The 26,818-nt window shown below is 32.1% G+C and overlaps 2 protein-coding genes across 2 annotated transcripts in view; one reads left to right on the plus strand and one right to left on the minus strand.

Annotated features, from left to right (window-relative positions):
• LOC113519132 (odorant receptor coreceptor) overlaps positions 1-1,101 on the minus strand; it is a 28,358-nt gene extending 27,257 nt beyond the window's left edge. The window contains exon 1 of the mRNA XM_052895961.1: positions 898-1,101. The gene's annotated coding sequence lies outside the window, so the exon portion shown is untranslated. The remainder of the gene's footprint in view (positions 1-897) is intronic.
• A 22,440-nt stretch (positions 1,102-23,541) lies between these two features.
• On the plus strand, positions 23,542-26,512 carry LOC113510530 (DNA excision repair protein ERCC-6-like). Its single transcript, XM_052896051.1, is given in 2 exon segments — positions 23,542-23,784; positions 23,787-26,512. Coding segments are annotated over 2 exon segments (2,793 nt in total). The 5' UTR covers positions 23,542-23,699; the 3' UTR covers positions 26,495-26,512.
• The last annotated feature ends 306 nt before the right edge of the window (positions 26,513-26,818 follow it).

A 26,818-nucleotide genomic window follows, 5' to 3' on the forward strand; every position in this document is an offset into this window, starting at 1 on the left:
TGCAAAATACAGTATAAAACATGAGAATGTCGTTTTCGATACGGAAATGTCGTGCATCGGAGTGAAGACTATGATTAGATGCAACTTAAACTCCAAGATGACGCAAAATAGCCAAGAATGGCGAAAAGGTATCAAAAAGGTTAACACCAATTAGGGAAATGGCTAGGGGATTGATTGATTACTGAAGTACACCAGTAATTAACAAGTTCTATGAACAAATATAATAATGTATTTGGTTTTTGGCGAGTGCATTCGTAAATTTGTAAAGCAAACTAAAAATAATTACATATATTATAAATAAATAATTGGATTAAATGATAACAATTAATATACAATTATTTAATTATAATTAAATCTATAGATTCAAATTCGTAAATATATAATTAAATAATTTCCTTTTCATTGAATATTAGACCCAAGATTCCTTAAAATGTTTTAAATCACTTATTGTAATAATATAAAAACTAAGATAAGAACTATATCCCTTAGTTTATTGTTTATAATTTACATTATTTTAATTAAATTAGATTTAATTAAAATACCAAAATTGTAAACGACAATACAGAAATTAAATATATCTAATCTATTGTATTCATATATTTAAATGCCGAGTAACAGAGATATTTTTTTTTGTATTATATTTCTATTTTGTATTGTTCTTATTCACAGCTTAGCTTAGCTTAGCTTAGCTTCTAATACAGACAAACTTCTCATATATTTATTTTTATTAATATTTATCTAAGAGTTGTAATAAAATAATAAATACTGAATTGGATTTTAGGTACAATTTATTGCACGAAAAATGTTAATCGCAAGTACTCTCATCATTCGAGAATAAGTACTATTGAAATAATTTCCATGAATCCACGCCGTTCTAAATATTAAAATTTTAATTACCTTGATAAATTTTTAATTGTCCGTTCTCTCAAAATTGAAACAAAACAAATTAATTATTAATATTGTTGCAAATTAACAATATTCTCAATTAATCGATCAAATCATTGTTTTTAAGTTTTCTGAACGTGTGACGTGTTGATGCGTTGATAATGGAATGGACCGCCTAATCGATCGAATTAACCACTATCGTAACATCACTAGTTTTGCACTGACGTGTTTCAATTTCAAAGTCACACAGTTCTCCAGGGTGGAGGTACTCAGCGTTGCCAGGTTGGGTTTTTTTCCCCCATTTGTGAGAAAAAAATTATAGTGTTGGAGAAATGGAAAGATTGGAGATAAATAAAATTTCTGTGAAGAAATTTGTGTATAATTATTTTTACGATTTTAAAAATTATATATAATTTATGATAATTTAGAAACATGACGTTAAGAGGGCGGTATAGAAAAAACCCTTTTATATTTGTTACTTAGGAGATACGTTAAGTGAAAATGGAGGAAATTTTGTGATTGCCTAAAAGATAAGGAACTCATCAATTGAAAAAATATTTGAAAGTTGAAGAAGAATTTATAATCGCATCTAGCAACACTGAAGGTATTTCACGTGGGAACGAACATTTGGCCACCACCAGGCCGTGGGACAGTAATTTCCAGTTTTTAATTATGTACGCTTTCCACTTTGTTTTCTTACGAATCAAGTGATAGCAGACTTACTCGATCGATGATATTGAAATTTGTTGTGTTGGTAGCGAGAACTTTGTTTTGTTAACAATTTGTATTTGTCCACAGTTTTGTTCCATGTTTTATTTGTTTTGGTTTATATTGTGTAAACGGATTGTCTATATTGATTTTAAACAATGGTATTATTAATAAAAGGTTTTTGTTTAAGAACCCTATTTGGGTACAATTGTAGAGGAATACTCGTATTGGCTTAATTATTACAATTATCACTCGATAAACTCTCGACTATACATTTTTTTGTCATATAATCACACAATCACCTGATGCTCGAGCTAATCACTTAGCTATGAGATATATAAATAGGACACAAACTAGATCTGAGCCATTTCAGAGAAGTTCGTCTCTAATTGGTCCGAATATCGATACCACGACCCCATTTACGCAAAACCACTTGCTCCCCTCTGGAAACCATCGTGCGGAATTCCAGATATATTCATCACGATGGCCTAATTGACCTGCCTTTTCATTCTCACCAATCATCCCTCAATGGTGTCCCGCCAGTGTATACCGTTAGCGCAACCGAGATTACCTTTTCAATATCATCCATCAATTCACCATATATTAAATCAGAATGAGACTTTGTACAAAAGTCGTTTGCTTGGGCACCTCTGTCCCATTCATGTTTCTGCCGCAGTTATGTTTGCATGACTGTGTTCCGGTTTGAAGGGTGGGATATGGCAGTGAATTTACAGGGTACAGAGGAATAACACCTGAGTCCTCAGAAATGGCAACACATGGGCGAAACAGTCTGTTATGTCCATGGTACTGCTCATGATTATAAGCGACGATTACCACTTTCCATGTTTGTTGTTTACCATTCTAATTTGTATTAAAAAAAAATCCGTTTAAAAAAATCAACCTGGTTATGAAGATCGTACATTAAATTACATAAATAAAATGTCCTCCTTTTCTTTTTAATCAATTATTAATTTATTCAAAGTATCGTAAAATAGGTTTTGCAAATTTTAAGCAGGATAAATACTCTAATCCTCAATATATAATGTCTCTCGAAGTTCTTTGATCATCTGACAGCCAACTTCAATAAAGCAACTTTGGTTTATCACTCCGACGCGTCAAAGATGGCCAGTTTGGAAATACTTTCTGATACATTGAAAAAAGAACTCACCTGTCTCGAAATAAGATTCAAAATGGCGTGAGCTATTAATATTGATATTTATAAATATCAAGGAAAATAACGCGAACAGCTATCGTTTCTCGCGAGCTGTCTTTTAAAGTTTAGAATTGATGGAAAAGGGGTTTAATATTCGAAATTGTGGAGCTCTTGTAATCTTAATGTATCATTAATTCTTATCTTTCGTTTTCCGAGTTTAAAAGTAATACAATGATAGATAGATTACGGTATTTTTATTTAGTAAAAAAAAAAAGAAAATACAGTACATTTGTTCGATAAATTTAAAGTGAATTCAATATGTAAATGAATGACAAAATATTTAGCAGATATATGACATAGAAATAATTTGAATTCAGAACGCGAAATTATGTTCCTGTACAAGCAGAACTTTTTTTTATACAACTTAGAATGGCAAACAAGCTGACGGCCCACCTGATGGAAAGTGGTAAACATCGCCTATAGACATGAGCAGTACCATGGACATAACAGAGTATACTGTTTCGCCCATGATACCCCCCATGCGTTGCCATTCCTGAGGACTCAGATATAAATTTACGCCATATCCCACTCTTCAAACCGAAATACAGCCATGCAAACACAACTGCCTCACGGTAGAAACACGAATGTGACAGAGGTACCCAAGCAATCGACTTTTGTACAAAGTCTCCCTCTGGTATTTACAACACAACAAGCAGTTTTTTGTTTAAACACTAAACTACTAAACCGTTTTTGATAAAATTTATATGAGACTAATCTGTAAGTATGTCTTTTCCAGAAGAAACGATAAAACGTTTTTAAAGAACTTCTCAAATTGGATTATGAGAGTTATGAAATAACAAACATAAAAAATATCTACAATCGAATTTGGAACCTTGTTCTTTTTTATTCTTAATTCTATCAGTGAAAATGAACATTATTCCTAAAGAATAAAAATGTTAAAAACAGAAGTAGAATTAATAAAGAAAGATAAAAAAAATTTGACACGAATTGTAACATGGTACCTTCAGTTGTTGAGTTAATATATTGTCTTGTTTTCCGACCCATTATATGTAGTTGCCAACCCGCCTGCCAATTGTGGCAACTACTGGCAAAATCCCCCCTATAGAGGAGGCCCATATTCATAGTGTGTACAGTTATCGGCTGATGTAGTATGGTTACTATGGCACACGCATGAAGGAATGGTAACAAAGGAGATTGTTAGATTATGTATTTTGTTTTTGTATTATTTTTTTTTATTTGTGTTTTTTTTATTTTTATTATTTTGTCTCTTTTGCTGTGTATTACGTGTATGTTTGTTTTTTTTTTTTATTGTAATTTGTGTGCTGTAAGTAATGTAAATAAATTGTCTATCTATCTATCTATTTATGGTAAATGCGGAAAGTCTAATTTCATTAACAGAGCAAACTCTAAACAAGTTTTTTATACAACTTAAAATAGCAAACAAGCTGACGGTCCACCAGATGGAGAGTGGTAACGGTCGACTATAAACATGAACAGCACCAAAAATGTCACTAAATACTCTATAACCCATAATACTTTTCATTTCCATGTGTTGCCATTCCTGAGGACGACGGTGATATGCCTTCGAACCGTAACAATGTTGTTGATTTTGTCATGTAATATTTAAAATGTGTTTTAAATAATCACAAAGTTATAAAAGTTTCTGTTATTGACTATATTGCGACGGACAACTGACAAGCCTAAAATTACCTGTCAAACTTTGAAATTAAAATGATTGTAAACATTTCTGAATAATAATTCAAAATAGATACCTATATTCATGTTGTACCGAATCATAAATAATTCTGTTACTTAAGGCCCACGAGTATAAATACTTCACAACTAAAAAAATTTCTTGAGGACAAGGGAAAAAGTAGTGATGAAGATTAGTTCCATTTTTTATCATCATCATCATCATATCGGCCTTTAACTGTCCACTGCTGAACATAAGCCTGCCTCTTGGGAAGATTTGCCAGAAATTGCTACGTTTAACAGGCGGATTGGCAACCGCAATTAGGCTTTAAATATTTTTTAACGAGACGCTACTGCCGATCCATCGCACTCTCTTAGTTACCTCTTACGACACCCACGGTAAAGGACCAAACAGTCATTCTTATACTCTTCACCAAACAGATTTTTTTATTATACCATGGCATGTGATCACATTATCCTAAGCGAATACAGAGACAACATGGTCCATGAATACGATCAACCAAAAAGAGAACAATCCATTCTCAACCTTTGATCGCACTATTGAAATACGATATGATTTTGTACAAAAGTCATCTGCTTGGATACTTTTGTCCCAAATATGTTTCTGCCACGAAGCAGTAGTGTTTCGGTTTGAAGTAGTTTCACTGATGAAGAATAATCATTAAAAAGCCGACCAAACCCGTAGTTTAAAACTAGTGGACAAATAAACAAACATGGACATTCGGAGCAAAGATGATTTACAAACTAACATCCAACTCGGTATAAACTTGCGAGATATCGCTTTGGGAATACACAAATAGGCTAAGATCTCGCTACATCAGATGTAAATATCGGCATTTTTAATGAAACAGTTGAAAGGTAAAACTGAAAGATCAGCGAAAATATAATACAATGCACCCGAGTTGTTTGCTTTCAGGTTTCTTATCTTTTAATCACATATAGGGTTAGCTAAGCCGTTGCACATCAACCCATTATGAACTTTATGCTTCCCCTGCCTTATAGGATATCGCAAGGTTACTATCATTTTATAGAATCTATAAAATGATGGTACCTTTGCGATATCCTAATATAATAATATAGTTTGAGATATAGTCCCCTAACTCTGAATAAGTCATTCCCAGTAGACTCATACGCATACTTGCCAACAGTTGCACATCAGGTGTTCCATAGATTCCGATTCCTCACTCCACATCTGCACAGTGTGTCCAAGGATAGACCCATCTTGTATAGTATATGCTTCTCTGGCATATGCTCAGTAAAGGCAACCATTATGAATCTTATCTGTTGTTTGGATAAAAGGAACCTAGATTTGGTGAGTGATAAACCCTACTTGGGGCCATTTTTATCAGCAATCATAAATTATAGTGTATTAAAATGTTTAAAATTTTATTTGATGTTAATCTTGAGCATGATGAGTTTACCAATTTCACCAAAATACTTATTTACTAGTTTTTAGTCGTAACTTCATCCGCGTGACCAGGATATGTTTCGAGATAAAAAAAGTTCTTCTCCATCCCATATAGTTCCTGCTTCATAGTGATTCGTTAAGCGTTATAACACCATGAGTTACTTTTACATTTATAATATTAGTAAGGATTTTAACTCAACAAAACTAGGTTGCAGGTAAATGGGAGCATTGCATTATATTTTTGTTAATTTTTCATTTAAACCAAACTTCGTTAGAAAGTCCACAACCTGCAAAATTGAGCAGCGAGATCTCAGGCTAAAAGCAATTTCACAGTCCGCTACAGTTCCACGCTAAGGATTTTAGGAAGATTAGTAAAGTATTAACTAGTTGTTGCTTCACTACCATCGCTTGGAAGTTTGTTGTTCAACTAAACTCATATTTTGTCTGCCATCCATATAATCTAAGTTATCTAAGTGTAACTTAGTTAATTTTACGGCTCCGTTGGTTGCTACAGCGTTTACGTAGTGGAGTTAAATGAGTTTAAATATGTCCAAGGTAATTAATTCTGCAGTAGTCAAAACTTAAACTTAAATCGACATTTGATTCTCTTAACTCTCCACGTAGTGGAATCATATTTTTAATAAAACTAAATAAGTCTTATTGATGTTATAAATGTGTTTGTATCTTTGTTTGTTATCTCATGGCTCGGTAACAACTTAAACAATCACTATGAGATTTGGTATACAGGTATTGTATAAGAACACATACAGGTTACTTTTAACCCGCTCAGTGAACCCGGTCATACAGACAAAGTAAGTCAGGGAGTAAGTAATTATATTTATATATGTATGTATGTATACAATGGTAAAGGGATGTGCAGCGATGTCCCTCTTAAAATATCAACAAATTCTAACTGCTGTTGCCAACTCGCCTGCAAAGCGTGACAACTACTGGCAAAACCCTTTCTTATGCAAAGGAGGATAATGTATAAGTATATACATATATGTATATGTACGTTTATAATTGATTGTTTATAGTTCTTTTTGTATGTAAATTGTCACAGATAATATAAAACTATGATATTGTACACCGTTTTACCCGCTGACATTGATGCTCTTTTTCTCTTTGGTTATGCTAAAGGATAACTCTTTTAGAGTTAATAAAGTATAAATAAATAAAAGAAAAAACGTTTTTATTTTCACTATGACAAAATAAACTAAAAATAAACGAGTTTAATTAAAATTCCAACTGAGACATCGGTGATAAATAAGCCTTTATTTAAGCCCGTTGCTTAATGAAATCTAAATGCTTCCACTAAAACTTGGTTCTGCCTCGCCTTCTCCCAAAATTAGGACATTTAAGAGAACAGCTGAAATATGATAGACATACAAACGTATATCTTATTACTTAAGGTATAAGGATTAAAATGATAGTGCCGTTGCTCTTTACAAGAATGGTAATTTTGCAAAAGGTGTCATATGGGTTACTAAACTTTGCGACTTAAGCCAACGGTCAGGACAGTGTGAATCCTAGTGATTAATATCATTTAAGAATGATATTAGTGCGACTACGAATATATATGTGAGTCTTTCAAAAGGTGACTTGATAAGTAATAAGAATAGCATAAGAACAATTTTATTCTATACTAGCTGTCCCCCGCGACTTCGTCCGCGTTTCCGTCGTTTTTCGTAAAATAAGTAGCCCATGTCCTTCCTCATGGTTCAATGGTTTTGATGTAACTGACACATTTCCCTTCACTGCTCTGCTCCTATTGATCGTAGCGTGATGAAAAGTATACTGTAATCGGGTAATTTATAAATTAATTCATTATTTAAATTTTTAATTAGACAATAATTCATAAAAAATAAAATTTTAATTTATAAATTAAATAAATTAAAATCCATTCAGTAACTTTTTTGTGAGTGAGTGAGTGAAAGAGTAACAAACATTCATTCATGTATCCTGACAAACTTTCTCCGTTACAATTGTTTTTTTTATTTGCTTTAAAATAAAATTGAATAGTTTAGTGAACGGTGACTCAGAATCGACCCAGATATATAAATCTATTATTACCTTCATTGTGGTACAAGCTATTTCCGGATATTTGCCCCAGACAATAAGACTTTAAGAAATCTAATTATTATTATAAAGTTTTCTTGTTTAATTCTTTTAAATGCATTAAAATAGAAGGGAAATCCACCAGCGCTATTAGTTTACGCAGGCTGCATATCAGGAATAAATAATAGATAAGGTTGAAGTCAAGTTAAGTCGGTCGGCCTATCGTGACGAATTTATTGTAAACTAGCGGCCCGTCCCGGCGTCGCACGGATGAATATTGTTACATTTTAAAAAGTGGCCATTAAGGCTGCTCACGCGACGGAAGCTTAAAAATGGAGTAACTTCTCCCGTTTTCTTAACATTCCCCTTTATTGCTCAGCTCTTATCGATCGTAGCGTGATGAAAAGTATACTATAACCTGCCCAGGAGTATAAAGAATAATTGTACCAAGTTTCGTTAAAATCCGTTTAGTAGTTTTTGTTTCTATAACGAACATACAGACAGACAGACAAAAATTTTACTGATTGCATTTTTGGAATCAGTATATATCACTAATCAGCCCCTGATAGTTATTTTGGAAATATATTTCATGTCCAGAATTGACCTCTTTACAGATTTATTATAAGTATAGAAGATTTCCGTACAAGAAAAGTACAAAGGAGCCCTTGCATAAGTAAGTAAGCGTAAGTAAAAGGAGACTAGAATCAAAAGTTATGCTTGTCCTATGATAAACCCTTCTATTTATATGGATTCAAATTTGGAACATTTTCAAATTCAAAAACGACTTAAAGAAACGAGGAGGTTCTCGATTCGAATTTATTTTATACTTGTTACCTCATAACTTCGTCAATTATAAACCAATTTTATAAATTCCCTTTATTTATCTCATAGGATATACTTTCATATTAATTCCATAGAAATTTATTCAAAATCTAAACTACTAAATTAGTTTAGTTTTTAAATGAAAAGAACTCGCTTTGCCAATTAAAGTCGCTTTATCTTCGTGGAACACAATCATAATTTAGCTATTAAGTGCAACTTTTGTACAGCGATTATGAATCATGGATTTTATAGTAATAATAATGACCAATGACCAAGCAATAGTTTAAAACCTAAATAAATAGTCTGTAACATTAATTTCGAGACGAGACCGCGGTCAACAACTTATTAATTAATAAACGGCATGAAGTTACCGAATTAAATTAGGAAAGGTAAATGAAAACGGCGTTATCAACGTACTAAAAGTTCTGTAACTAGATAATTTGTAGCTTCGAGTTTCGAACTCGCCACCCTCGAAACTGAAATTTGATTATAAAATGTTATTTTAGTTTCAACTAGCTTTTTGCTCGCTACTTCGTTCACTCGGATTTTAGAAGTAGCAAAAGTAATTAAATAAACCACTTATCAAGATAAAACATATACTAGATTTTAACTTATAATTAGATTCTAACCTTAGTAACACAACTGTAAACTGTAACCGAATCTATATTTGGTGCAGTCGTTTTTGAATGATACCGGAATAAACATTTTAAAGACTTGCAGAAACACGACTGTAATCCGTAATCGCATCTATATTTGGTGCAGTCGTTTTTTAATGATACCGGAATAAACATTTTAAAGACTTGCAGAAACACGACTGTAATCCGTAACCGCATCTATATTTGGTGCAATAGTTTTGAGTGATACCGGAATAAACATTTTAAAGATTTGCAGGAACACTACTATAAACCGTAACCGCATGTATGTTTGGTATAGTAGTTTTTGAGTAATATCGGAACAAACATTTTAAAGATTTGCAATAATACAACAGTAAACTATAACCGCATCTATATTTGGCGCAGTAGTGTTTGAGCGATACCGGAATAAACATTTTAAAGACTTGCAGGAACACGACTGTAAGCCATAACAGTATCTACGTATATTTGGTGCAATAGGTTTTGAGTAATACCGGAATAAACATTTCAAAGACTTGCAGGAACACAACTGTAAAAAACCGCATCCATGTTTGGTGCAATAGTTTTTGAGTGATGCAAGAACAAACATACAGAAAGACAATTTTTATAAAAAATATTGTTTTAGCATCTATTGGTCTTATTAAGACCTTTCATATTATTTTTTCTTAAATATGTGTATGTACAGACATCATCTAGTTACAATTTTATTACATTAACAAGATTATTATTTACGCTTTCGGATTAGAGAATGTTCCCGATTTGTTGAGTCGTTGGGTTCCCTATAAACATGATCGAACACAACGATAACTGGCTCCTTCGTCATACTTGTGAACGGGTATTCCTAGTAGAGACTAGTCAATTCAACTATATTGCAACTGATTGTAGTTTTATCATTATAAAGTTTGTGACAGTTATTTTATCCTTTAATTTTTTTTGTAAACTCAATTTTTAGAACTCATAACTAAAATACCCCCCTCCCCTCCCCCCGCTTACGTAATACTAACCGCTACTATCATTTTTGACATATGAACCCACGTGTATATACACTTGAGACAGTGTAAATTGCCATACACAACAGATAGGAAGAAGAGATAAAAACTTTCATTATCCTTGACAACAATTCCAATTAACGAAACTCCATTATTAAGATTTCACGCAACTTTTCAGCAACGTCTGTAATTAACCCCAAAGGAATATAATACTCCAGTTATTCTCGCACTTCACTCTATAATGAAGACGTTTTGAATTTACGTATGGCACTAACGATAGAAGGTAGCGTTTTTAATTATTTTCTTTTTTCTTCGGCGTTTTTATATTTCATTTTACGAGTAAGTATTATTCGAAATGTAAAAGAACAACTTTTCTGTGTAACTGTATTTTTGCACCGATTTCCGGAAGGAACTACTCAATTCAAATTTGTTTATATATTTCCATTTTAAAACACGTACCTTTATACCTATGTCTTGAATTCGAATTAGAAAATTAACCTCTGAATTTATTAATTCATGTATGGATTATTTAAAAAATGATTGTTATTTTCCTTGTACTTGGAATAGAATGTAAAGTTGTCAATTAGGATATCACGTCCAATAGCTTCATATCAAGAAAGAGTCTAAAAACTCTTATCGTCAATGAAAAGACTACTGCTTACAAGAATATTAAGAATAATAATACGTTTTTGTAATATAATAATAAAATATTAATATATATATGTAATATTAATTATTTATAACTTTAATTGTTCGTATTTCTGTTTCTTTATTAATTAGAGACTTAACAGCTCAATCAATCCTCATAAAATTTTATTTATAGGTATTTGAGATGGTGTAGGATATAGGCTACCTTTTATTCCAACTAATCAATACGAGTGTATCCAGGTCATTACCAATCCAGCGGACGAAATGGGGAGTTAAAACTAGTAATCAATAATTATGTGTATAAATAAGTAATGGACAGTGTGTAGTATAACATGTTTATACTACCCTTCTCCCGCGAATATCCCCACGTTCAACAGTATGTAAAGTATCCAATGTTTTAAATTATGATATAACTATTTTAAGGACGTATATCCTGTCTATGTAACAATTTCCATTCTAATCGTGATTAAGTAACAAATAGACAAACACTCAAACTTCCACATAATATATAATATTAGTATGATTAAAGTCGTTATACTCTTAATACTTGTACCATACAAATACTTGCGTAACGAGCCACTCAAGCGTCAAAACGACTCGCTCACACTCATCGACCTAAAGGCTTGTAATTAAACTCCAACATATCAAGCCTATATCAAGTAAAATATAGTACAATTCTCTATAAAATGTTGCTACACCAGATCCATTCGGTATAACAAAAAAAAAACTAACTGTCAAAAGTAATTTACTCGTCATCATGTTGAAAAACACAAACATAAAGGAGTCTAAAAGAAATAATTGCACAAGAAAAATTTAAAATTTAAATTACGAATTAAGCATCTAAAAATTAAAAAATCAAAAAAATACCGATATGGAAGTAAAGCTCTGTAAAAGCGACCGCGTACGATAAACGTAATGTAAGACGACGCCCCATTAGACGGAGTGATGATCTCAAATACATTACAGGAAGTCAATGGATGCTGGTGGCTAGAGATTGTTCCTATGGTAGTCTATGGGGGAGGCCAGTTCAGCAGTGGACAGATAATGGTTATTATGAGGATGATGAATCTAACGTTTTATGTCCAAATGTACGATTATTATTTTTAATGTACGTAATGTTTACTGCCAGTATTCCTATAATTATTTTTTTATACCACTGGCAAACTAGCATATGACCCACCTGATGGTATGCGATTACCTTAGCCTATGAACACCTGCAATACCAGAGATATTACGCGCGTCGACCTTGAAGAAACCTCTTTACCCCTTTTTTGAAGAACCCCATTCCGTAGTGTCTTAGAAAAATCTCGACAGGCAGCTCATTTCATAACCTGAGCGTTTGCGGGACAAAACATCTCATATTGTTCATAATAGGTATTTTTAATTTTTTTTATGCAACTTAGAATGACAAACAAGCTGATGGCCCACCTGATGGAAAGTGGTAACTCGCCTATAGACATGAGCAGTACCATGGACATAACAGAGTATACTGTTTCGCCCATGATTCCCCTAACGCGTTGCCATTCCTGAGGACTCAGGTGTTATACCCTGTAAATACACTGCCATATCCCACCTTTCAAACCGAAACACAGCCAAACGAATTTTGTACAAAGTCTCCCTCATCTTATCATCATTAATAATATTGTCCATTCTGCAGTACTGTACAGTATAATAATTCATTTGAATACAACACTAAAAATAAAGTGATTTCGTGAATAATCAAATTTAATAAGCACAAGGAATGTCTTCAATACGAATATTACAGAATAATCAAAGCTATTGGAGCCAACAACTGAACATCGGATATTTTGTTTTTTATATAAAATATTTCATCGGAATTGCTCAATGAATCAAAGCGGACCGATATATTGGTGGATTATGGGAAGGCAAAGAAAAGTCAATGCAATTTTCAGAGACATGTATTAAATTCCTGCCATGTCTCGGTGGATACGTGACTCAAGTATGTGTAGCTAATTTGTCAAACCTTCCGAGGACGTGTGACATTACTCGGAATTTTGAGTGATTACAGTTGGATTTGTTTATGAAGGGATGAACTGATACACACATACATATATTGTACTCTTGGAATTACATGGAAATGAACTTTGACAGAATAGAAGTATATTAAAACGATACACCATCAATGTATTGTTTTAATATACTGCAACACCAAAACTTACTTGCAGCACAGAAAGATGGCCCGTTTTGTTTCTATTTAAAAAAAGAAGTTAAACCGACGGGCTAAATTTGCCCTATTTTTGACACTCAATGCTTCATCTTTATAATCTAGGCATACATTTCTGTGTTGTCTGAACTATCTGGGAGTGGACTCAATTCTTGAAAATCTACATATATATGCTAACAAAATAATATAAAGCGAATTACGTATATAATTATTATATATTTTATACTGGCTGGACCGTCTCCTCAACCAAGCCATACGCTTTATCTTCAACCTCCGGAAGTTCGATCACATTCCTTTCTATCGGTCTCAGCTTAAATGGCTTTCCATTCGTCAACGCAGAAACGTTAGTTTATACGTGTAATTATATTTGTTATTTATATATATTTATTCGTTTATATATATAATTTTAATATGTACTTATATCAATAATTACTAGTACCGCATTCGAGTATTCTGACACACTTTATGGTTGACTGGGAGAGAATGCTTTTAGCATTAAGTCCGCCGTGTACACGTATTTGTACTAATGAATAAATAAAATAAATATAAAGATTAAGTTCATTATTAACAATATATATCTTTAAAGTTTTGCAAATCCAAGCGAAATATGTAAAATTTGAACACTCAGTAGATAGATACATACATACATACATACCAGGCAACACATAGTTAGCAATTTTTAAGAAGTATTTTGAAACTCGACACTAATTGAACATTGAAGCACTCAGTATATATTTAAAAATTAAGCGTTAGATAAGAAATAGCTCGCGTTTTTTCGAGACATTTTTTGAGACTTAATATTTCATCTAAATGTATATGATCTAAGTTACTTAATTTCACACTACAAATGATTAAGCAAGACACTTTCTTAACTGATATCCGTACACCCAAACTTGTATCGATTTGTAGATAAATAAGTCTTTGTTAACTACAAAAACGCTTTGCCAATCGTCCAAGTAGAGATTAGATGTCCAACCCTCGTCACGGAATAATTCTATTGTCTGCTGCGTGTGCCATAGATCACCTCTAGCGGTGTTCTATTTTGTACAGAAGAACTGACTTGCATTTTAGTTACATTACGTTACATTTGGACCGACAGACAGACACGGCTTGGCGGTCTTGATATTTTTCCCCGTTTGCTAGAAAACTGCTTTACTTTTTCGCTTTGCTTTTAATGCATGAAAATTATTGTTACATTTATTCATTTTTTATAATTATTTTTTTACTAATAAAGTGATAACGAGTGATTTTTCTCGCAATAACTACTATCTTGCAATCGCTACTATTTGTTATTTAAGAGAAATATGTTTTTTTTATTTATTTATTCATTAGTACATGTATATGTACATGGCAGACTTAATACTAAAAGCATTCTCTCCCACTCAACCGTAGGGAAGTGTCAGAATACTCGAATATGGTACTAGTAATAATTGATATACATACATACTAAAATTACATATATAAACCAATAAATAGCAAATATTCTTACATGTATATAAAGTATATTATATTATACACGAAAATGAGAATAATATACAGTACTTACTGTTCGGGTAAAGTATAAAAGTGTGATTGAAAATTTTTTTTAAAGCCGGTCTTGTCGATTCGTGCTCTTTTTTTTTTAATATAATTATATATTTAAAGAGAAGAACAAGCGAATAGAAATTTTATCACATTGTACTAAAGCTAATTTTTATGGCTTAGTCGGCCCTTTGCTGTGAATTCATTTCATCAGTAACCGAGTGCGAATAAATTCGAATGCCGCTGCATTCTAACAAATTTTATTCACTCCTGATCATTTATGCTATGCATGCTATAATATATGTATATATATATATATATATATATATATATATATATATATATATATATATATATATATACGAAGTACAAAAAGCAGTTTATGTGCATCTATATACAGAAAGAGATAATAGTGTTACCATACAAAGTTAGTAACTGTTGATCGTATGTACATGAAGTCATGTCGCGTCGCCTTTGTATGATATTATGTGTATACACAAATTGGATAGAAACTTTACTGCCGCTACAAAGCTGTTATAATTTGTGGAACTTCGAGTTGAGTTTGTGTGGAATAAATTAATAATATTAAAACATTTTTTAATATAATTATACTACGTAGAATAGCAAATAAATTGGAATGGAAAATGGTAACTGTAACAGCCAATAACACTATGAACATAAATGTACTCGTATGTCGACATTGAAGTAGTTTTTTTTTTTAAATAAAAATATAAGAATGTAACAAACTAGTGATCAGACCTTCCTTCGCACGCGGAGACAAAATTTTTGATAATAATATACAGTCTATGTTATTAACTAATAATATGGCTTTATATAGAAAAAATAATTTTCAAAATCGGCTGAGTAGTTTTTGAGTTTATCTATTTCAAACAAACAAACAGTCAAACTTTTCCTCATAATATATATATAATATATATATATATATATATATATATATATATATATATATATATGTGTGTGTGTGTGTGTGTGCGTGCGTGCTTGCGTGCTTGCGTGCTTGCGTGCGTGAGTGCGTGCGTGCGTGCGTGCGTGCGTACGAGCGTGCGTGCATGCGTGTGTGTGTGCGTGCATGCGTGTGCGTGTGTGTGTGTAAGAATACCCCTTTCGATCACAAAATAAACATCAAAATCAGTTCGGAACAGCGAAAGTATATTTTTATTCAATGAGACAAAATGGTATAATAGTAACCCCGCCTATGCTATCGGTATACACTGGGAAAACACTAGTGTGTGATAGTGGTCTTGTCTATTTCTTAATACTGTGATCGTGACTTTCATGAATACTATGAGTTGTTGATGAGACTCTCCTTCGTGACTGAGGTCCTTGAAATGTGATGACAAAAGCAGGATAATTGGTCCATCATAGGAAATTTATTAAATCATTAATTTTAACAATTGTCGGAAACGGCAAAACACAATGAGATCCTTGATTTCCCTTTATATATCTACATAGGCATCAAATTCATTAAGAGTTAATCACAATGGTTTCCAGGAAGGTCAACCTGATAGGGTATGTTGCTAGCAATGAAAACTAATCTCCCCTTTACTGATAATTCCATCCCCCGAAGGTATTATGTAAATATACATAAAATATACTCGTTTTTGCTGAAGCGACTTGGCGGTTTGTATAAATAAATAAAAAAATTAAGAAAATTTAAACACTGTCATTAAGTTTGCGTTAATTAATACTCATTATGATTAACTTCATACAATATTATATAATAATATTATAGTATATATTATTATTAGTATACATATTGTAATCTTATGGAGGAAACAATAAAGAGCATCTATGTATCTATAGAATTAATGCACTAACTAATATACGCATACATAGGTATACAAGATTTTATTGTGCGGGGATCGAACAATGTGTGCAATCAACGAAAATTAATAATTAATATCACGCAATAACCAGTAGGTAACCAGCGTCGTCATTATGAGGGCTGATTCTGAGGTGCATTTTTTCTCTAAATTTATCTTTTAAACTAATCTTTTTATTTGATAAAATGGCGAAATTACTGTTTTATGGACCATCTTAAACTGAAATTATAATAATTTTATTATTAATAGTAGAAGTTCTACAATTTTTAATTTATAGTACGTTACTGCAGCTGCCAGCAACTGAGGCATTGATGGACGAACGTGCAAATGGGGGCCGGGGCGTAGCCGAGGCATACACACGTGAATCCCTCAAGGCCTAGTTGTGGCAAAGGCTTGTATAGTACTTTTCTCAAACAATGCGCGGAAATCAAAAACACAATTTTACTTTTTAAGTTCAATGACGAATAACGAACAATAATAATTTTTCACGCGTCATAATGTTCCTTTATTTTTTTTTTAAATAAACAGCTTTATTTAAAAAAAAATCTATTAGAAAATTGCTGTGACATAAATATTTTAGAAGTAGGTTTTGAGAAATAGTGCCTTTGAATCGACCCCACGTAGGTGGGTAGGTACCTTAATAATATTTGTAAAAATATAATAACTAAATAAATATTAAATTTCATAGACTTTTCCAGAAATAACGAGAGGCAAGCTCTCGAAACGTGAAACACGTCCAAGGGCCGAGGGTTACGGTAATGAGGTTTGTGTCGAGAGCCACTCGCCCCATGTCCTCATCAAGCGAACTGAGCGAAATTTAGTTTGCGATTTCAAATTTCATGATTATAATGAGTGTTTTAGAAAAAAAATGAACATCTTAACCGTTAGCTTCGGCGATTATGCATATAAAATTTGAATTTCTTTCAGCCGCGTGTTTTATCATTTTAAAATAAAAATAGTGACTTCGCTCAAGATTTGAATTTAGAATGTTAAAACTATAAACAAATATAATCTACACTTATTTGAAAAATAATGAATTAAACCCATCGATAAAAGATTTGAATTTAGAACGTTAAATATAAAAGCTAAGATGGAAAGTTATGATAGTAAATTTTCTTAAAGAAAAACGGATAACACCTTTAATAGTAACAAAATTGAAATAAGACCAAATTGATTGTAAATTAATTGTAAAAATCGTTTTAGAATTAAAATTTTTGTAATATAACAGAAAAATAGACTTATATAAAAAACATTAATATTGTGGTAGAAGATTAAAAATTATATATTGTACATTGTTCATAAATTTGAAATTAAACTAATGAAGAGAATTTAATAACAAAGTGTAGTCAACATCTGCTACCGCAATTTCAATTTCACAACTTTCTGGCATACAATAATGAAGAGTTTCATATATAAGATATAAACATATATTCCCATATACTTAATTTAATTGTATCTTTTAATAGCACGCTATTTACTGCGCACGTAGTTATTAATCATATTCATTTATTATTTCGCTTCTAAATTAGAATGTAGAATATGTATTCTATATTCTAATATAATACAATGTTCAACTAAACATATTCAATATGTTTAGTTGAATAGTAGACCACAAACCCGGGGCCAGAGACTAGATGATGGTAGTTACACCAGTTGGTAGCGGCACTGCAAGTCCCTCAAGCCAGGCCCGTGGTGGGCCCACGCAGGCTGGGGTCCGGCTGGCAAATGCCACCTCGACTATATGGCCAGTCCGACGCTGAACTAGGGGGGGGGGGGGGGGTTTGTTAGTAATGTGGACTACCGGCGTTTTCATCTAATGTATGTACCCATATTCGTGCAATAAATGATTTAAATTTGAACTTTAATGTCTTATAAATAATATCTACAAAGATTTACATGCTATTGAATATGGTAAAACATGCTGAACATTAAAAACAAATTGTTACAATTTTATCTTATTATGTAATTATGTTTATGATAAATAAATTATTATTTTTGTTATTATTATTATTAATTACTATGGACGTGTGCAAAGTTACGAACGAAAAGTCTACAGTATCCATTCTATATATGTATATTGCGTACTCGCAATAACGGTAATGTCTTATTAATATAATATGAATATATGATAAAAATGCCTATGCGACGACAAGTCGTTTTCTTAACTGCACAGGAATGTTCTAACTAGTCTGGCCATAAACACAAAAACTTTTCTTTTTATTTATTTTAAATTTGGAACACGCGTAATATTTTAAAAACTTAATTCGATTTCGCGCCTTTTCACATATTTTTTCGTGTTTATTATCAAATTACAATATGGAATGGGATGTTAAAGAACTCGAACTGGTAGACTCGAACTATCACCTGCGCAGTAGTGTTGCGCGTTGTCACACGTGAAACGTAACAACACTAATCGCCACAATTACTATTATTATTATTATAATGACTGTTATAATTAAAAAGATAAACAAGCTGAAGTAGAAGTAGAAGTAGAAGTCAGTCACGTAATTTAAAGAACCAACAACTGATGGCGAGAAATATAAAGCGAAGTTTCTCGACTGACGCGACCTTATACAGACAAACACAATATAAAACTTTCCAAGAGTCATATTGTTTTAAAACAAATGCACAAAAATGGAATTTAAAAAATGCTGTACCTAATTATAAAAACATTTACGAAACATTCCCCCAATTTTACTTTACCAAAGTTTAAATTGAGGATTTTCAACAAAAAAGCCGCATCTAATTACTAATTAGACAACATTTTGTTCTTCGCATAAAACAAAAAAAAAATTTAACTTTTTCTTTTCAAAAGTTATTACACGAGATACCTCTGCTTCTGTTTTTATTCAACTTATAAGACAATAGGTAATCTATCTTCCCTGAATTTATGTATTGGCGTGATTTTCTCGCAAAATTATACGATCCTTTGTCCGATTGGCTTTATGTAATGTAATTGTTTTCGGCTAACATCTATAAATCTTTGTTCTTTTTTTTTAATTATTACAAATAGTTTTTTTTTTTTATATACCATACAACTTAGAATGGCAAACAAGCTGACGGCCCACCTGATGGAAAGTGGTAACCGTCGCCTATAGACATGAGCAGTACCATGGACATAACAGAGTATACTGTTTCGCCCATGATACCCAACATGCGTTGCCATTCCTGAGGACTCAGGTGTTCACAACTACTTCACAGTAGAAACACAAATGGGACAGAGGTACCCAAGCAATCGACTTTTGTACAAAGTCTCCGTCTGGTAGTAATAGTAAACATATAAGAGTACTAAAAATTATCATATTAACTGTCCACTGCTGAACATAAATCTTCCCCATAAGGGGAGTTTTACCAGTAATTACCACGCTTAGTGGGATATTTTAAAAAGGACGCTGCTCCCCATCTCTCTACCATTATCCATCCTTAATCATCTCTTTCTACGCCCACGGGAAAGGAAGGAATAGTCTATTCTATGCCGGGACCACACGGCGAGTACTAATAATACTGCAGACTAAAAAGATTAAACTAAAACTAAATTAAAAACCATAAACTAAAGTTTCATTCCAACCATCTGGACGAGTGCCGGTCCTCACAGTGCGTTTTTCAAGGCACTTTCTCCCACGCACAACCACTCTTTGGAATCAACTTCCAGCAGCAGTATTTCCGAACCGATACGACAACATAACCTTCAAGAAAAGAGCATATTCCCTTTTAAAAGACCGGCAGCACACCTGCAATGCCGTTGGTGTTGTGGATGATCATGGGCGGCGGTAGTCACTTACCATCAGGTGAGCTGCAAGCTCGTTTGCCATTCCCGCAAGAAAAATATTGAATAAGCAAAGGTTTTATCAGCGATACATAACAGTTTTGGCAGAGCTCCGTCTAGTTTTATAAATGTCACATTATTTTAAGCTAGTACACACTGACTTAACAGACAGTATGTCGAATCAATTCCTTCTCTTGTCATGAGTTATTGTCAATCCGACGTCAATAAAATATATACCAAAATACTTAAATTGTATCATGGTATATAATTTACTAAACCTGAGTCAATCAAACTATAAAAATAAAAATGGTTTAAATAAAGGTTGAATACAGCGATTCAGGTATAACTAGAGAACTGTTTTCAGCCTGCTTATATTAAAATAATAAAACTCCATCACAGTTTCAGTTCATGTTTTTCCATTGTATTTTTATTGTAATTCATTCAGAGTATTGTTTATTTATTAATACTATATTGTACAAACAAATAAAGAGAAAAGATTGAAAGCAAATTCAAAATTCAAAAAACTGTTTTATCGTAAATACAATCACTTCCAGACAAACCTTTTTGCTATCTTATTTCTTGAGTATTGTATGTTGGTGATTTGAGATTACGTTAAGATATAGCTGGCGTTATGGCGGGAAACCTGGATTGTTTTTTTTTTTTTTTAAGTTAAGTAAAGGCCTCCATTCTATTCTTCCATATAGTTGGATGCAAACAAAATGCGCAATTATTCGGTGAATTTATCAATTACTCATATTGAACTCGAGTTTTGTGATTTATTAAATATTAATCAAAACGTTTGAAATTGATTTATTAATATTAGTCTGAGTGATGTTCACGTTTTTAAAGTTAGGCATTTAATATTCATTCTTCACTACCTTTTATTTACATTATAGATACTTATTAGTAAGTGAGAATCAAGAGATGTACTTTTTTGGCACTAAATATATTTTTTTTTTGTTACCGATACACGTTACTTTTGTGTTGGTCCCATTTTCATTTTATTACAATTAAAATCTGCTTACAGATACGAGATTTTATATTACTATTACGTTACATTCTGAATTATATATTTTAAATCTAATCCTTCTACAAAATATCCCATCGATCGTAGTGTGCTTTAGAGATTACCTAAAAACTTGACGACACGGCGACGTGACGACTACTACTGAATTGTTTGGTTTTTCCGACGCGAAATTTATTACACATAACAATTTGCTTTACAAAAAAAAATGTTAATTTATATATTCAGGATTTTAATGAACAATGTGTATACCTGTCTCAAACTTTAACTCTCGTCTTGTTATAAACGTCATACCGTTTTTATCGGGGCATATAATCGCCATAAAGTCGCTCTCAGCGACATATGTCGCAAAATGGCCGATTACAGGAGCTTCAGTAGCAGTTTCTGAACGAAACGTAGGATATAAAAAAAGATAAATCCGAAGTGAAGGGAACGAACAGATTTAGTACTCCACCTATAAAGTTTGATTAATTGAAAAAATATTATGGTAATAAAAAGGATATAATTTTCACAGAACGATTATTGTTTTGTAATATTTATTGTACATAATTTTTTCACATTAAAAGATTGAATATACAATGACGGACTTATATATATATATATATCCAATTTATTGGAATCAGACTTATTTTAAGTTATTCCGTTTTAGATTGCAATTACTATTCTCAATTTAGGGTCATTATTTCGAATTTTAAACCATTTTTCATTTTTCATCAATTCAAATTGTTGAAAGTTCCAAGAAAAAAAAAAGAAAGAACAAGTAATTTCTTACTTTTTTTTTCTTATATCATCATCATCATCACATCAGCCATCATCCATCCACTGCTGAACATAAGCCTACCCCATAGACTGTCATAAGGAACGGTCCTAACCTACCTGCATCCAGTGACACCTTGCAGTATATTTGAGGTCATCACCCCATCTAGTGAGGGTCATTCTACACCGCATTTGCTCATACGTGGTCGCCACTAAAGAACCTTCCTTCCCCATTAATTGTCGGTTCTTCGAGCTATGTGACCAGGCCGTTGCCACTTCAGGTTGCATATCCTTCGGGCTGTATCGGTGGCTTTGGTTGTTTTGGTTTTTGGTTTATTTCCGATTCTGTCACGCAAAGAGACTCCGAGCGTAGCCCTTTCCATAGCCCGCTAAGTAATTTGAAGCTTTTGCGTACAGGCAACTGTGTAGGACTATCTTTCGGTTCCATAAGTCATCACTAGCAACATGCACTGGTTAAAGAACTTCGTCTTCAAACCTTGAGGTATTTTTCTTGTATCTAATTATTTTTACAATGTATATTATTTTTACTCATATTATTGATAAAATATTGTCGCAATTAGAGTAAAATATTAAATCGTGTACGCCTATGTAAAGGAGTAGAAAGTTTAGACTCATTGTGCGGAAGCTGATATTTAAAAGGCAATAACAATCCAATACAGCGTGATAATCATAAAATATACGCATACATAGATGATAAACATGTTATAACACGTTTTGTATAGATATATCGTAATCTATATTCACTCACGTTATTCAAACAGGTCGCTGAATTTTAATCATTGAGTTTATTATTTCATTTTCTGTGCTCAGGTTTCATATTATTGTAACACTTGCTTTTACCCGCAACTGCATCCATATAATATGTCTTCTTTATTCCGTATAAGTACATATATACCAAATTCATAAACATTGGTTGAGCTGAAGAAAACACCAAAAGGTAAACATCTCAGAACATGGGGAATGGCGAGCTAAAAAGATTAATGTTCAAGATGACCCATGGCATTAAGAATTCGAACTTGTGTTAATGGGGACCGTCGTTTAACGGTCAGACAGGTGGCTGAAGAGTTTTATTTGGGCAAAACCGTGGTCCACGAAATAAGAAACGAACTTCAAATAAAAAAATAAAATAAAAATTCCATTAAACACCCCCCTATTCGCCGGATTTGGCCCCGTGTGACTTCTTCTTGTTCCCAAAAACCAAATTGGTACTTCGGGGGCGGCAGGTAGCAAACAAACAAACTCACTTTCACATTTATAATATTAGTAAGGATTATTCATAGATAAACAACACAATAGAATGATAATAGTACGTATTACTATCTACAATTACTGATAAAAAATAATTTTATCTAGTGTAAACTGGCCCGGCGCGTGTTCGCCTGTTCATAAACGATATAGTGGTTCTACGCATCGCCGGCTTTGATTAACTAATCTGTGCATTTTTTAAATTAAATTTTTGTCTAATTTGCACTAAACTAAAACTATTATTATAAAAAAATAAATGAAACTGAAATTACAAGTGAACTATAGTGATAAAAAGACATTATGATGGACATAAACAAATATCTTGCAACTCAACACGCGCTAACAAAACAAGCGTTTGATATTAAAAACTCTAAAAAGGAGACTGTTTAAAAAGTAAGGCCCCTGCACATTCTACGAAATCAAAGAAAAAGAACAAAAATCTTTCTAAAAAGTATAAAAGCGATATACAACTTGGTGAATTATCCCAAAACGCAACTTTGACAAAAGTATCGTGTGAAGATATAGAATCTGATGAAGAATATCTGCCATCGGAAGAAGAAATTGACAACGAGATTTCTATTTCACGTACATCATCGTCCCGAACAAAACTCAAATTGAAGAAAATAATTGATGATGGAGATCAAAATCATTATAATTTAAGGATAAAGCGCTCAAAAGAAAATCAAGTTGCTGCGTACTCAGGTAATTACAAAGGAGATATTGTCTCTGCAGATATTAAATATATTATGGATGGGAAAAAAGAATTTGATAAAAAACGTGAATTACGAAATGGTTTAAGCATACCGAATTATATTTGGAAGCAACTGTATAAACATCAAAAAGTTGGAATAAAATGGTTATGGGAACTTCACCAAATGCAATCTGGAGGGCTACTTGGTGATGAAATGGGTTTGGGTAAAACAACTCAAATTATCGCTTTTTTGGCGGCATTATCAAACTCCGATATTGGAAAATGGAGTGGACTTGGGCCTTCTATTATTGTTGCACCAGCGACAATAATTTATCAGTGGGTTTCACATTTCCATTATAATAAACTTATTAAAGATGTACATCAGTATCGTGGTATTTTAGTAATGACATATGCTGGTATTGTAAAATATTCTAATTACATATTAGCCAAGAAATGGCATTATATTATTTTAGATAAGGGTCATAAAATTAGAAATCCCAACACACAAGTTAGTAAAATTATCAAACAGATAGACACACCTCATAGAATTATTGTAACTGGATCGCCACTGCAAAATAATTTACAGGAACTCTGGTCAATTTTTGATTTCATAATTCCAGGATTGTTGGGGGCATGTAATGCATTTATGGAACATTTTGTGGTACCAATAACACAAGGAGGTTATGCTAATTCTACTCAACTTCAACAAGCAATAGCATTAGAAATTGCCAAAGCTTTAAAAAACATAATAACGCCTTATATATTAAGAAGAACAAAGGCTGAAGTTCAAGACAATATAAAATTACCTGAAAAAAATGAACAGGTTTTATTTTGTGCTTTAAGTCAAGAACAAAGGGATCTGTATATAAATTACCTTAAGAGCAATACTGTTCGACGAATCAAAAATTATAAGTTTAGTGATCCTCTCAGAGCAAGGATTTTGATAGCATTATCTACTTTACGAAAAATTTGTAATCATCCGGATTTATATCTTAATAAAGCACAACAAAATATTAGAGATGTTGATATAAATGAAAATGGCCATTGGAAAAGATCTGGTAAAATGAATGTTGTGAACTCTTTATTAAAAATTTGGCAAAAACAGGGTCATAGAATTTTAATATTTTCTCAATTCCGTGCAATGGTAAGTATATTGGAAAATTATTTACAAGGTCAGCACTATAAATATTTAAAAATAGATGGTTCTGTAAGTGTCAACCAAAGACAAAACTTAATTACAATTTTTAATGAAACGCCTGAATATTTTGTATTTCTTTCTACAACAAGAGTGGGGGGATTAGGTGTTAATTTAACAGGGGCTAATCGTGTTATTATATACGATCCAGATTGGAATCCAGCTACTGATAACCAGGCTACGGAGAGAGCTTGGAGAATAGGTCAAGAAAAAAATGTTACAGTTTACAGATTACTTTCAGCGGGTACCATAGAAGAAAAAATGTATCAGAGACAAATATTTAAACATTTTTTAAGTAACAAAATTTTAATAGATCCTAACCAAAAGAATATCTTAACCACAAGTACTCTCCAAGATTTATTTATGCTAGAAGAAGCAAATCGCGATAGAGATACTGAGACAGCTTCACTTTTTAAATGTACAAAAGTCAATGTTACTTTCAAAGACAAATATAAAAATATTTCAAGTTCTACGTCTAAATCAGAAGAAATAAGAAAACAAATGAGAGAAATAAGCAAAAAGTTACCAAAAGCAACAAAAAAATCTAAAGTAATACAAATAGAAAAAGTTTCTATGCAAAGATATGAGCATAAAAGTAGTCTTGCAATGAATATTCCTAAAATTTATTCATCTGAAATAAATTTAGTTGATGATAAGTTAACTAGTACATCATTTGAAAAAGTGACTTCTGAAATAGAGATAAATAATAGCCAAATAAAAAAAGACTACGAAGAAGATTTTATCCAGCACGTAATAAACAATCGAAAACAGATTCCGTTAAAAGGAGAAATCACTAATGAATCGCAAATGGAAAATAAATACAGTAGAAGTGATAAAATACTAAGCGAAAGTGAAAATGCTGCGTTTAAAAGACATGAAATCACTAAAGATGGGATAAAATACAAAAATTCAAACACAACACAAAATAATAAGAAGCTAAAACGAAGGTATTCTGAATTGGAATTATCGATTTCAGATAACCTATTGGCCGTTAAGAAAATGAAAAACGAAAAACATAAAGAGATAACTAACGATGATGATTATATATTGACTAAACTTTTTGCTAACGCTATTGTTAAAAATGCATTGCTACATGAAGCTGTTGTGGGATTATCAGAAAAGGAGAAAAGGTATAGATTAAAAGAGGAAGCTTTAGAAAAAGTCAAATTAGCTTTGCAAGCTATAAAATGTTTTTCGTCTTTATCTTAAATAAATTAGAGTATATTACTACACGACTTTTATTTAATACAAAGTATTAATTTTATTCAAGATTACAAAGTATCATTAATAAATAAATAAATACAAACAAGGAGTACATTAAAAATAAAATCATAATTACTGATGATAATCATGACATGTCTTCAGGATAAAACGTATCTGTTGCATCTATTTATATCTCTTTATTATTATTATAATAAAATAGTCATTTTGGTGTCCATCTATTTGCTGTTAATTTAACGAAATTGATTATTAGCTTAATTTTAATAGATTACCTTCTTTTATTTGGCATTTGAATAAAATTAACATGTCATA

This window comes from Galleria mellonella, unplaced genomic scaffold (assembly GCF_026898425.1).
Source record: "Galleria mellonella isolate WM207_F2 unplaced genomic scaffold, CSIRO_AGI_GalMel_v1 utg312, whole genome shotgun sequence".
Taxonomy (NCBI): Eukaryota; Metazoa; Arthropoda; class Insecta; order Lepidoptera; family Pyralidae; genus Galleria; species Galleria mellonella.